The sequence below is a fragment of the Epinephelus moara genome, chromosome 4 (assembly GCF_006386435.1).
Source record: "Epinephelus moara isolate mb chromosome 4, YSFRI_EMoa_1.0, whole genome shotgun sequence".
Lineage (NCBI taxonomy): Eukaryota > Metazoa > Chordata > Actinopteri > Perciformes > Serranidae > Epinephelus > Epinephelus moara.
Window position 1 is genome coordinate 41,623,043 of NC_065509.1, and position 14,658 is coordinate 41,637,700.

The window sequence follows — 14,658 nt, forward strand, 5'->3', positions numbered from 1 at the left end:
ATTCCCTGTGACGTATAGAGAGGAGGTGAAACACGAAGAGGTCTCACTCTGAAGGATAAAACGAAATGTCTCACTCTCATGAGCCTGACAATCACTACAGGCAGAAATGTTTCTGTGAAGAATATCCAGAAAAAGTTTCACATCTTTGAGACTTAAGATTATCATGGGAAAACATGGCGTTTGGTGAAAAATCCAAGAAAAGAAGACATTTTTTTAACATAATAAACCTGATAGTGATGTTGTAATAATGACTATGTAAATTTAGTTATTAAAAAATCTTGAGTTTTGTCGTTTTCCTGAAGGATGTTGAGCAATACTAATAAAAAAGCTGCTTGTTTTCATATTTTTGTCTGGTGTGATTTACCCCTGGCTCTTTTGTTATTGTTCTATTCGTAAATGTCCCATGTTGACTGAACAAACTGAACATTAACAATTCTTTTTCAAATGAGAGGGATATAAAAATAATTCAATCTAAATATTACACCCACAGATGAGACAGACAGACAGACAGACTCACCTGGCTGAGTGTGAATCCTCCTCCAGGCAGCAGAGGAGCAGTAAGACAGGTGAGAGTGTTTCCCTGAGGCAGGGGCGGCATGGTAAGGGGAAAGATGGGACTTGTTGCCAAGGGCCCGAATGGAAAGGGGTCCTGAAAAGTTTGTTTTTGTTTTATTTCTAATTAATTAATGCCATAGCTAAATTAAAAACTGGCCTCATAAATCAGTTAAAAAAACTAATTTTGAATAAAACAATAGTAAAATCTCTCCAAAGCCCCTCTCACTGCTCCTGCACTATAGGATTCATCTCTTAAAAGTAGTTCCAGGTGGAGCTACTTTATACAGTTAGATAGTTTTATCTGGTGGTTCCCAACCCAGGGGTCGGGCCCCTCTAAAGAGTCACCAGATAAATCTGAAGGATCTTGAGAGGATGAACGGGAGAGAGAAGAGGAAAAAAAGCGAAGCTCTCATACATCAAATCTGTTGGAAGTTCCTGGGCTTTTCTGTCATCTGTGATTTTTAATAAAACATTGATAATTTGCTCTCTTAGGGATTCAAACTGTTAAACTAGATCAGTTGGTTTACTTTTCAAATAATTGTATTTATAAATGTATCATAGGTAAGGTTGTGTTTAAGTAACTTCAGCTGTAAAATCAATGTGCTGTAAAAGTATATTTCCCTCCTAGATATATGTGAGTAGAAGTATAAAGTAGCATAAAATGGAAATACTCAAGTAAAAAACAAGTACCTCGAGACTGAATTTGAGTACAGTAGCGTAAATGTACTTAGTTACTGTCCACCTCTGGACATCAGTGGGCTAAGCAGATGACCCTGAGGAACACCAGTGTGATGTACCACAGACGAAGTCACACTGAGGACAAGATCAACACATATGCAGAGGCCCTACAGTCCTGAAAGGTGACATTTATTATCTTGTGTGAGTTATTAAGTTATTGTAAGTTGTTATCTCGCAGGAACAAGTTATTATATTATCATACTGTGAGAACAAGATAATAACATCTTCCCACAAGACAATAGTGCGTGCACACAAAATAAGAAATATCATAATCATATGCTATATGTTCATCATGAAAATACATACATATGTAGCAGAAAGCCAAGGTGTCTGGCTAACAAGAAGGCAGCAGAAATACAAACTCTAAACAAGGAAGTACCCCATATTTAGCCATAGCACACCTATTCACTTCGCTTTCTCATAGCTACACAGGCGGGACGTCACTAACCGCATGCATAACCTAACTCATTGTGCAATATGTCACAATTAACCAACACACATTAACCGTAACCAATGACAACTATTGTGAAATGCATGAACATTAATCAGTGCGCATATATATATATATATGTGTGTGTGTGTGTGTGTGTGTGTGTGTGTGTGTGTGTGCATATGTATATACCAGAGTGATACCTCCTGTCAGTCATAACTTATCTTTAGTGTAGGTGAGTTGTTGACCTTCTGCCCCCTGCTGGTCAAACACAGCAGCACCACAGCTCCCAGTCTGACACAAACACTGGGAGAAGTTCACCTGCTCTAAAATCAGTCTAACAGAAGGAATATATGAAAGTTGCTGCAGATGTGTCGGCTGCACATCCATGATGAGAATCTCTCATTCCACCACATCCCAAAGGTGCTCTATTGGACTGAGATCTGGTGACTGTGGAGGCCATTGGAGTACAGTGAACTCATTGTCATGTTTGAGATGATGTGAGCTTTGTGACATGGTGCGTTATCTGTTGATACAAAGCAGGATGGATCCATGCTTCCATCTGAATGTCGTTTTTCCAATCTTCTATTGTCCAGTTTTGGTGAGAAAACCCGTGTGAATTGTAGCCTCAGTTTCCTGTTGTTAGCTGACAGGAGTGGCACCTGGTGTGGTCTTCTGCTGCTGTAGCCCATCTGCTTCAAGGTTGGACAAGGTGTTGTTGCTTCAGAGATGGTCTTCTGCACACCTTGGTTGGAACCAGTGCTTATTTGACTTCCTGTTGCCTTTCTATCATCTTGAACCAGTCTGGCCATTCTCCTCTGACCTCTGGCATCAACAAGGCATTTTGGCTCACTGGATATTTTCTCTTTTTGGGACCATCCTCTGTAAACCCTAGAGATGGTTGTGCTGAAAATCCCAGTAAATACTCAGACCAGCCCGTCTGGCACCAACAACCATGCCACGCTCAAAGTCACTTAAATCACCTTTCTTCATCATTCTGATGCTCCATTTGAACTTAGCTATTTGCATTAGAGGTGTACCTAATAAAGTGGCTGGTGAGTGTATGTATACAATACAACATAATTTATTAGTTGACTGTATATGTTGTAATAATCTGAGTCTGCAAAGTTTAATATAGAAGAGTAAACAGAAGAATATCTGCAGCATTCAATGAAATTACTCAAGTACAAATACTTCAAATCTGTATTTAAGTAAATGTACTTTGTTACTTTACACCACTGTCAATGACGCTGCAGATGTCACCAGTTAAAAGAGAAACATGACAGACACCATGATTAGTTCTTAGATGGTATTTAGTTTATTGTGATTAAACACATATAAGAATCAGTTATTTAAACATATATATGTACTATTATATATTCAGCTTTAAATGTTACAACATTCATAATAACCTGAACGTCACATCTAAGAGCATCTGTAGAACAATTAGTGCAATTTACAGTTAAAACTTTACAGTTGAAACTAAAATAGAAAAAAAAAACAGCTTCTGTCTGCAAAAATATACATATCTTCTATTCAATAAAACTTCAGGTAATAAAACTGAACATAGTTACAGCAAAAAGAAAAATCTAGATGACATCTGGAGGCACGTTAGCTCACACACAGGAAACACACACGCGCGTTAACACATGTTAACACACACTCACGTTAAACATCAGAGCACTGAGGGTGTCGAAGCGTTTCTCTATGAGGCACTACGCAGACCTCCACCTGCAGGACGAACCACCACCTGGCCTGCTGTCAGGCGGGCGGGGCTTAGTGACGACAGGTGAGTCTGACACTATGAGGCACGACGGACGCAGAGAAGCAGAAAGATCACGTAAAAGCACTTTTTTTTTTAAACATTCAACGACAAATGAAAGTAGTTTATGTCATCGATGGAGGAGTGTGGAGAAACAGAAACATTTAGGGTTTACAGAAATCTGACTGTTTTGGATGCACGAGGAAATATCTGCTCAAAAAGCGCACAAATTAAGAAAAGATTTTAGTCTGAAATTCTGCTGATTCAGTTTCTGGTATGTCCGCCATTTATTCAATCCAACCAAACTTTCATTCAAATTTTGGTGAAGATTTATTTAGAAGTATTGAAAAAACTAAATCTGGGTCTAAAATGATTCAGCAGACGTGCACAATTTTTCCATTTGATGGAATAATGCAGCCATAAAAACAGTTTTAAGATATGATGACATCATAAACTGTCGCTTTAGATTCTTAATTTGCTCATTATTTGAGCGTAAAAGGAGATTTTACGTTTTCTTTTTTCTGATTCTTTTTTGGCCGTTTGGGAACTCATCTTTCAGGTGACAAATCTGTGTCTATATTTTCGACACTACTTTTAATCTGATGTCGTCATTCATTTTTGTCCAAATGAACCCCGTTAGTTCTCTTCAGTCTGGACTTTCTTAGGTCATAAATGGCGAAAACACTTTGAGTGTTTACTTTGGACTAAATAAATTCATCTTCAGTGTTGGAACATCAGCTGCAGGATGTTTTGTGCTTTGTTTTTTGTTTAAGTCTGATGACGAAACTGCTGGTTGTGCATCTTTTAGCTTTATAGCCAGTGAACTTTATATTCCTGCAAATCATAGTGACAGTTTTTAAGATGATTTCAGTTCATTTCATATAATCATATGAACAGAGACTTGAAGTCCTAAAAGGTGTTTTTCTTATAACCTGTGTGAACAAGACAATAACTAGTGCGAAAAAAAAAAAATATATATATAATCTTTTTGAACTTCAGAGGCTCAACATCATCTAGTGTTAACACACTTTTGAAGAGGGACTTCCGGAAAAAAAAAAAAAGAAGAAGGTGCATTTCAGGAAGCTGGGATTTTACAGTTTAAATCAACATTTCCATTCTAAAAAATAGGGCTGACCTTAATACCGTAAAACTTAAATTAAAACCCTAGTCCCAATTAAACGCCCAGTCCCTTTTACTACCCCAGTGTGGCTACACATTTTAACAAATAAAGGCCTGTCTCAATTAGAAGCCTGGTCTGGTTGCCAAGCAGTTCATTTTTATAATAAAAGTTCTTCGGAAGTGTAAAAGCAGGTTGTTGGCTACCTAAAATTATGTGTCCATTCCTCGATTACCCTGTAAGTTATTCATATTCCTCAGATCAAAAGAATCAAAAGGGTTTTTCATCAAAATGAATCCAAGTTGTGAGGATTGTTTTAACAGGATAAAGTGGTGTTGTGTCGATATGCTGGGTGCCGTCATAATTCTTACTCTGTGATGCGCTGTCTGTTGCAGCTAGATCAAATGAATGATTCAGTACTGATATATTATCTGAAGCCTCATTTCTAAACATGTAATATTCATACTGGTTTAAATAAACAATGTGATTGTATTTCCTGATCTTTGCTGAGCAACAGTTATGTGTGAAAGGAACTAAAGGCCTGTCCCAAATATAGGCCCATTGATTTCAGTGATTTAAGCAAATAATAGCCCGGGCTACTAATTGAAGTTTTACGGTAATTCGAGGCTTCAATTGTTGCCTCGGTAATCAGTATGTCTAAATCAGTATTCGAATGCATCATTTTTTGTTGTGGTCTGTCACCAGTAAACTGGTGGACGAAACTGAAAGGAAGTGGCCCTACAAAATAAATCAATAAATAAAATAAAACAAAAATCATGAATCCTGCGCTTGATTTTCTGATGAAAAAATAAAAAAGTGAAAATAATGGATGTAACAAATACCCGCAAAATAACTATGTGTGCTCCACCATTGCTTTGAATCGTTTTGCCTTTTTGCAAAAATATTACACGACAAAATAACTTGGCAGGCGACTGTCAGCTCTTACATGTCGAGCTTCTTAAATGCACAAAAGCGGAGTTTTCAAAAACAAAAGTGACATCACTAAATATCTCTGCAGCAAGTTTCAAGTCTCTGCAAGCTGGTTTTCATAGAAATAAATTGAAAACAGTGACTTAAAATTACTTGGAGAATGATGAGCAGGAATGTGAAGTTTATGCACCTAATTGTTTAAAACATGTAAAACCAGCAGTTGTGATTCTTAAACAGCGACAGACCGACTCATTAGTGTGAATGAAGAGGAGATAAAACGCTGCTGTAAATACACTCAACACTCAGAACTACAGTACTTCATGCATGTAATAAAACACTGTGACAGTATCTCTTATGTGTACAGTTTAAACTACTCACAGCTACGTGTCAGTACACACAGTGTCGACTGTAGGAAACACCTCTGACTACTGATGAAGCTCAGCAGTTTACTCCACAGTCAATAGAAATGAACAGTTAATGCCTCTGATGTATCAGATCGTCCTTTATTCAAGGCCAGAAACCCTCACTGTAATCTGTATTTATTAAATTCATTAAATAAATTCATTAACTATGAGCATCCGCCTACTTGGGTTTGGTTTGAGGCTTTGAATAAAACCAGGATCCTTGAATCTTGAAACACAGAACTATGAGATATTATTCTAGCACCAAAGACGTCAAAAATAATAGATCTTGTAATAAAAAAAAACCTAAATATTACAACCAGAGTACAGTGATCAAATACTGTTGTGGCTACATGAAGAGCTGAGACGTTCAGCATAAGATCTAGCCCAGAGTCTTAACGTTCTGCATCTCTGGGAATGTGGACGAAGTTCCTCTTTAACTAAATTCTCCTCCGTCTTTCTGTCAAGAGGCGTTTGCGTTCAAACTGGCAGCTAAAGCTCATGTTCGCAAAGTTTCCTGGTGGCAGCAAAATTAACTTGTGCATCTGCACTTTTATACCTTTGAGCAATAACAGCATTGATGTTAGAAACCTAATAATAACTTGTAGAAAATAATTTAGGTTAACATTTTAGAATAGCAGATCGGATATTGTACAAATGGCTATTATTACAGGAATATGATGATTATTTTACAGTCATACTCTGGAGGAAATGATCATTTTGACAATTCAAAGTTATATGCTGAGACATTTGGTTATACACTGAATTTTTTCAACAAATTGTCTCCTAAATTGAGCAATTTTACCCTCAAATTGCAACTCATTCCTTCAAATAACTAATAATGTGATAAATTTAATTTTATGCCTTCGTATAAGTAATTAGCTAGCTTGCTAGTAGCTAATTAGCCAATGTTTTTTTTTTATTCGCTAATATTTCTGGTTTAGATTAGCTGTTGACTAATGTAGCTCATTTTCTAGCTCATGTCTGATATCTATAATCCCAGTGCCACAGTCATTCACAGTGCCACATTTTGTTTTGGCATTTTATTAATTTATACCCTTAATTTACCTTTTTATTTTTTGTTTGATTGAATTTTGTTTTAACATTGTTTTGGCAAGCTGGCTTGGCAACCAGCTCGCCAAGCTAATACTAAGCTAGTTTTCTAGCTTTCAGTTTCTAGTGATATCCGTAGCTTCACTGTGTTCCCCCATTTTAGTAATTGAAGGAAAGTTTATTTAAACCCTCAGTTTAATCTACAAATTTCAGTTTTGGCAATCTAACTTGCTATCTAGCGAGCTTGCTAATACAGTAGCTTGCTAACATTTCTGGTTAGATTAGCTAGTAGGCTAATGTAGCTAATTTTCTAGCTCATGTCTGATCTATAATTTCAGTGCCACAATCATTAACAGTGCCACATTTTGTTCCCACGTTTTATTAAATTCATACCCTTGATTTACATTTTCATTGTTACGTTTAACTGAGTTTTGTTTTAATATTGTTTTGGCAAGCTAGCTTGGCAACTAGCTTGCCAGGTCAATTTATTCCACAAATTAAGTTTTGGCAAACTAGCTTGCTAACTAGCCTGCCAACCTAATGATGTTTCTAGTTTAATTTAGCTAGCAATGTAGCTAGTTTACTAGCTAATGTCTGGTGCTATCTTTAATTGCAGTGCCACATTTTGTCCCCCAATTTTACTATATTTATACCATTTTTTACATTTTTGTTCTTCCTGAAATTAATTGATATTTGTTTTAATTTTGTTTTAGAAAGCTATCTTGCTAGCTTGCTAAGCTAACACTGAGCTAGTTTTCTAGCTTTCAGTTTTGAGTGCTATCCGCAGCTACAGCCATTTTACTTAAATTAAGTTTTGTTTTGGCATACTAGCAAAGTAGCTAGCTTTGCTAACCAGCTTGCAGGCTAGATATGGCACTGTAATTTAGCTAGTAGTAACTGGTGCGGCCTTTGATTACAATGGCTCAATTTCTAATGTGATCTCTTCTGTTGGCTTTGGGGGCAAGAGGGAATTTACGAACAACTGTGTTGTCCGTTACAAAAATAGCAAAAATTTGTCTCTTTTAAATTTTGGGTTTGCTGCTCGAAAACTCAGATAAACTCAGTTTAATAAAATGCACTTAAGACTCTACAAGCTAACTGCTATCAGAGAAGACAAAGAAGGAAAAAATCAGTCAGACTTCACAGCTGAAAACTTTAAACTGAAAATCAAGTGTAAACCTGCAGCACAGTTTCTATCGTAGCAAGAACATCTGTAGCATTCCAGCTGATGTTTTGCAATCTTAATATGAAAGTTGGACAAACAGATAAGTCAATTATGTAACTTAGCAGCCAGCTAACGTAAAGTTTTTTTTAATTATTATGTGCTACTATTTACGGCAGCGTCTCTTGTTTTATAGGCTACTTCTTCTAACTTTTCGCAAAATACATGATCTAGGACTGACAATTTTTTTCGTACGAGTGCAAGTATTTGAAGTGATTAACTTAAGCAGATACAGATATGCAACTGCCAGATTTTGTGTAAATCCGATAATGTCACAAGTTTTTATAGGTTTCTATGAAGTCTCCAAAATCACAAAAGATATTTTTTTAATCCTTTGTTCACACATTATTATCTAGTATGCACAAGATCGATGTCTTGTGCTAAATATTATAACAAAATGATTATTTGTGGCAAAACAAACCTCGTGAAACATGGACACATACGTCCAATCAAATATTTACAGTTGGTGTAAAAGTAAAAGCTTCACATTTCCCATTTGCTAAAATACAAACTGTGCTTCAGGCTTTACCACTTTATCTTGAGTTTAAAACTTGTTGCCGCAGCTCAGTCTGATCTTACTTTTATTTTTTAATCAGTTCCTTGATTCTTGTTCCGGTTACACACTAACTCTGCACGGTGGTTTTAGAGATTTCTTGTTTGATTCTGTGCGCTCATTAGCTTTGAGGAGCTTCACTGCAACATGAATACTGTCTAAAACCACCATTACCAAAGAATTCTACACAAGAGAAGAAGAAGAAGAAGAAGAGAGCCAGTTCAGCCTCCCAGGAGATCTATGGTTAAGATTAATGTAATGAGGTTACAGCTTCTCAAAGAAACTGCCTGTCGGTCTCTTCAGGAGTGCTTCAGTACTTCAGTTTCTTCATATTCTCAAATGACAATATGACCAACACTGAGGTCATAATCACTCTATAGCTGCACATTACTTTTTACAACTAAAGTTACTACAATAAATCAACTGACACTGAGTCTACTGCTACCTACTGTACATATACAGTCACATCTGGACAGAAACTCACTTCTGTTAAATACTATAACTTTTTTGTTCAATGCTGAAGCTTATTCATACTGAGAAATTGTCAACTCTTTCTTAATCTATGCAGAATAATTTTAATCTATGAATTACATGTTATTGTTACGCTTTAGGTACAAAAGTCAATTTAGTTTCTGAATATTAACCATCTGTAAGTGATAAGTGCTCGGTCAGCAGGATGGAAATGTGGTCCCAACTGTACCAAACTTGAGGCGATCCAGTTCTTCCTCCCAACGTGTGCGGGCTGTAAACGTTAAACCTCCTTCAATCAAGTTGACCTGCAGCCCGTCAGCATCGCTACACAGCTACATGAGTGAAATTACAGCTGGCACCAAAATGGCCTCCCAGGTGCAGCAGGAAGTAGGTAAAATCCACGACACTGATTTTCAGGCAGGTTGGTCAGTGTCCTCCGTCTCTGGAGGACGGACTCTCAGAACGTCCGTCCTTCGAACCAGACTTCTTCTGCTTCTGTTTTGACTTCCTCAGCATCCGAACCTGCAGACACAGCAGAGGAAATATGGAGTATACATAACAACAAATAAACTACAGGTAAAGACAGAAAATACCAAACTGCTAATAAACTACAGGTACACACACAATATATCAAACTAAGGATAAACAACAGGTAAACACACAATATACCAGACTGGGGATAAATTACAGGCAAATACATAAACTATCAAATACTAAATAAATTACAGGTATACACACAATATATCAAACTAAGGATAAACTACGGGTATATAAGGAAAACATCAAACTGCTAATTAACTACAGGTATATTCAGGGAATAACAAACTACTAAGAAACTACAGATATACACCGAAAATAAGAATAAACTCCAGGTATACACAGAAATAAAAACTACTAATAAACTACAGGTACACACAGAAAATACCAAACTAAGGATAAACTCTGGGTATACAAGGAAAATACTAAACTACTAATAAACTACAGGTATACACACAATATACCAGACCAGACTAAGGATAAACTATAGGTAAACATGGAAAATATCAAACTGTTAATTAACTACAGGTATACACAGAAATACCAAACTACTAATAAACTACAGGTACACACGGAAAAATACCAAACTAAAGATAAACTACAGGTAAACACAGAAAACACCAAACAACAAATAAATTACAGGTATACACACAATATACGAAAGTAAGGATACCAAACTACTAATGAATTACAAGTATACACACAAAATGCAAAATTAATGCTAAACTACAGGTATACACACAATGTACTTAACAAAGGATAAACTACAGGTATACACACAATATACCAAACCAAGGATAAACTACAGGTAAACACAGAAAACACCAAACAACAAATACATTACAGGTATACACACAATATACCAAACCAAGGATAAACTACAGGTACACACACAATATACCAAACCAAGGATAAACTATAGGTATACACACAATATACCAAACCAAGGATAAACTACAGGTACACACAGAAAACACCAAACAACAAATAAATTACAGGTATACACACAATATACGAAAGTAAGGATACCAAACTACTAATGAACTACAGGTATACACACAAAATGCCAGACTAAGGATAAACTACAGGTATACACAGAATATACCAAACTACAGGTAAATCCCATGAATACATAGCAGACTCGAAACTACAGGTAAACTACAGGTATAAATAAATTACACCAAACTACGAACACACAACAGGTATACACAGAAAATACCAAACTACAAATAAACTACAGGTGCACACAGCGTATCTCAAACTCCAGTTCAAGTAAAGGCACTCAGAATAAACCAAACTAAAATGAATCACATCAATACAATAAAATATCGAGAAAATGAAAAAAGAATTGAAAAAACAAAAGAAGAAAGGAAACAAAAGGACAAAAAAATGGAAAGGAGGAAAGATGCAAGACAGAAAAAAAAGGGAAGAAAAGAAAAGACAAACTACAGGTGCCCAACAGGGACAAACCTTTGGTCCAGCAGCAGAGATGATGATGTGTCCGGGCGGTTGGATCCACGGTTCTCCGTCCACCTGGACAGGTATGGGTTTGCTCACCATCAGCCGGATGTAGTTCCCTTGAGCGATACGAATCCCTGAGCGCATACCGCTCTGCACCTGGCCCTACACACACACACACACACACACACACACACACAATTTATTTGTTTGTTTCACAGTACCAAAGTTGCACCAAACCTGGACTCCTGTATACGTTACAGCCCTAGTTGTGACTTCTCTCACCATGTGAACGACCCCGGTGACCCCGACCACCTCAAGCAGGCCGTCATCAATGCTTGGTTTCTCATGGCGACCATCGACCTCTGACCCCCAGAGGTCAGCACCAGAACCCCAACTACACACAAACACACACAGGAACGTGTCAGTGTAAGGTCACAGTGAGGATGTGATATGTAAATGATGTGTGTTTAGTGTGTGTGTTACCTGGGTATGTTGAGGAAGATGAGCCCCTCTATGTTTGGTAACGGGACGTTCTGAGCGTCGACCTGAAGCTGCAGCTCTTTGTGGAGACTCCTGGTGTAACTGATCTTCTGCAGGCCGACCTTCACGTACACACCTTTGTTATGGAACCTGTGAGGGGGCGGAGACAGGAAGCAGAATGTAAATGAAGTCTTTGTTTTATACAAACACGTCTCAGCTGTGTCTGAATAAACTCAAGTGTCACCTGCTGGTGAATTTATCAGGTTCATCCTCTCGGGCCTGGTGGAAGTCGAGGCTGAGCTCTGCGTCGATGCCGAGGCCAAAGTAGTTGTTCATCTGCACAATCTGAGACACAAAGAGAGACATTTAACCCCGTCGTTATTACTGTTAAATATACTGTAAACCTCCAGAACGATTGACACTAAAGGAATTCTGACCAGGAGTTCATGCTTGGCACATGGGAGAAGTTTCAGCTGGTTGCCATCTGCAATGCTCACTACTCGATGCCACTAAATCCTACACATTGCTCCTTTAAGACAGAGTTTGGTCCCACAGATTTTGTATTTTCCTATAAAGATTTCTATGATATCAGACAGATGCAGCACTCCAGATTTGAGAGGCTGATTAATAAAACCCTAATGACATGTTCCTGACGGTCCCGCAGGACCTAGACCAGACCTTGGGTGGCTCCAGGAAGCCGTTGTCCTTTCCGTCCTCAGAAATGTCCTGTGCATCCAGCAGGATGGTCCACCGGTCCATCAGAACCTCGTCGGCCTCGTCCACAGAGACCAGGATGTGGTGGGGGTCCTCACCGCTGTAACCTGGTCCCCACCTCAGGACACGGGCCAAGTCGTTACCTGCAGAGACGAGACAGACTTTAGTAGATACTGACCCTCTCACCTCTCAGAGTCAGTGAGCTGCTCTGTGCTGGTCTGACCTGTTCCCAGCGGTACGATGCCGATGGGCGGCTCTCGACACACCAGTTTGTGCCGCACAGCTTCCAGTACTCCCAGCACCCAGCCCACTGTCCCATCACCCCCACAGACCAGCACCCGAAAGCTGGGAACCTCCCGGAATGTGTGGAGGCTGGATCAAAGAAGAAGAAGAACAGGGAACATCAGAAACATTTGATTTTGTACCGCAGTAAGGACGTCTGTCATCAAAAAGGCTGCAGTCGCCGTTCTAAAGTAATCTGATTACTAAAAAGTCTTGCATAGAGAAAACTGTTTGTCATCTACGAGTGAGATATTCCTTATGAATTAAATGTGACAATAATCATCCGCCCTCGGATGTGGATGTCAGTGACATCACAGCGCTGACTCTCAGACCTGAAACTCTCAGGGTGCGTTTGTTTCTCTCACCCTGCCAGCGGTCCTCCATTGGAAATGTCAAAGACCTGATGAGGGTTCAGAAGTTTCCTGAAGCTGTAGAGGAGCTCTCTGCCTTTCAGGCCGCCGCTCTTTGGGTTGACAAACACCAGCAGGGGACAGACATCTTCTCCCAGCTGGTTGTGCTGAAAGACATCCACAAGAACTATATTTAGTCACCTTTCTAGTGACAAAACACAACCTGATAAAATCCTGGTTAGAAGTAATGTGTGTTTGCATCAGAAACAGTGTTTGTAGTTTTATGAAATGATTCTCACCAAGATCTCTGGGATAACGAGGGAAGTGAGCGTCTTGTTGCTGACAGTCGTGTCTTTAGCCAACATGTAGATCCTCTCTGCTTCAGAGAAACACGAGATCTGCAACGCCACCGCACCTGAGCACACACAGATATATAAGTACACGTCTCAGGTATTTGTTCTTTTCCCTTTTGTGCCATTTTGTATTTCCTACTCCACTACATCTACCTGACAAATTTCGTTACTTTACAAATTCTTTCTTACAAATACTTTACAACCTGACAATAATATGGTTTATGTGGAGTTAGGAAGATATCCACTCTGCGTTGCAGTTAAAAAGAGAATTATTGCCCTTCTGTGCGGAGTTTGCATGTTCTCCCCGTGTCAGCGTGGGTTTCCTCCAGGTACTCCAGCTTCCTCCCACAGTCCAAAGACATGCAGGTTAATTGGTGACTCTAAATTGTCCGTAGGTGTGAATGTGAGTGTGAATGGTTGTCTGTCCAGGGTGAACCCTGCCTCTCACCCAGTGTCAGCTGGGATAGAAATAATGCACAAGTGAAGTGTTTTAAATTAAGACTTAAAAAAATCTTAAGTACCCCCTGCTTACTTCAAAGTACTCCTAGAGCCTTTTTTGGCCAAAAAAAAAAAAATACAAAATGTGTCTGGAGCTGCAAAACATATTTGAACCTTATAATTTAAGTCTTATTTAGCCTATAACATTATGGTAACACTTTACTTGAAGGTATCTACATAAGGGTGACATGACACTGTCATGACTATGACATGACACGGTCATGAACTTGTCATAAACATTATGTACATGTCATAAATGTTTATGACTGCTGTCATTAAGTGACATTCGGTTTTTGTAATGACAAGTTGACATTGTTTGGGTTGTCTTGATTATGACAACCTGACATTAATCAAAGTGACATTACCAGAAGCTGGCTTTGGCATGACAATTTAACATTAAATTTGTTTGGGATGTCCCTATTATGACAACTTGACATTAACCAGGATGACATTACCAGAAGATGTCTTTGTCATGTCAACTTGACATTAACCAGGATGACACTACCAGAAGATGTCTTTGTCATGACAACTTGACATTAACCAGGATGACATTACCAGAAGATGTCTTTGTCATGACAACTTGACATTAAATTTGTTTGGGATGTCCCTATTATGACAACTTGACATTAACCAGGATGACATTACCAGAAGATGTCTTTGTCATGACAACTTGACATTAACCAGGATGACATTACCAGAAGATGTCTTTGTCATGACAACTTGACATTAAATTTGTTTGGGATGTCCCTAT

General features: G+C 38.4%; 1 protein-coding gene across 1 annotated transcript in view; it reads right to left on the reverse strand.

Moving 5' to 3' along the window:
- Nucleotides 1-3,020: 3,020 nt before the first annotated feature.
- The window catches only part of LOC126389240 (diacylglycerol kinase theta), a 41,119-nt gene continuing 29,481 nt past the window's right edge, over nt 3,021-14,658 (reverse strand). The window contains exons 15-23 of the mRNA XM_050042814.1: nt 13,356-13,471; nt 13,072-13,223; nt 12,648-12,796; nt 12,389-12,567; nt 11,955-12,055; nt 11,714-11,860; nt 11,513-11,624; nt 11,240-11,392; nt 3,021-9,754 (exon numbers count right to left, since the gene is read on the reverse strand). Of these exons, the coding sequence (XP_049898771.1) occupies nt 9,659-9,754; nt 11,240-11,392; nt 11,513-11,624; nt 11,714-11,860; nt 11,955-12,055; nt 12,389-12,567; nt 12,648-12,796; nt 13,072-13,223; nt 13,356-13,471 (1,205 nt within the window). The 3' untranslated portion in view covers nt 3,021-9,658. The remainder of the gene's footprint in view (nt 9,755-11,239; nt 11,393-11,512; nt 11,625-11,713; nt 11,861-11,954; nt 12,056-12,388; nt 12,568-12,647; nt 12,797-13,071; nt 13,224-13,355; nt 13,472-14,658) is intronic.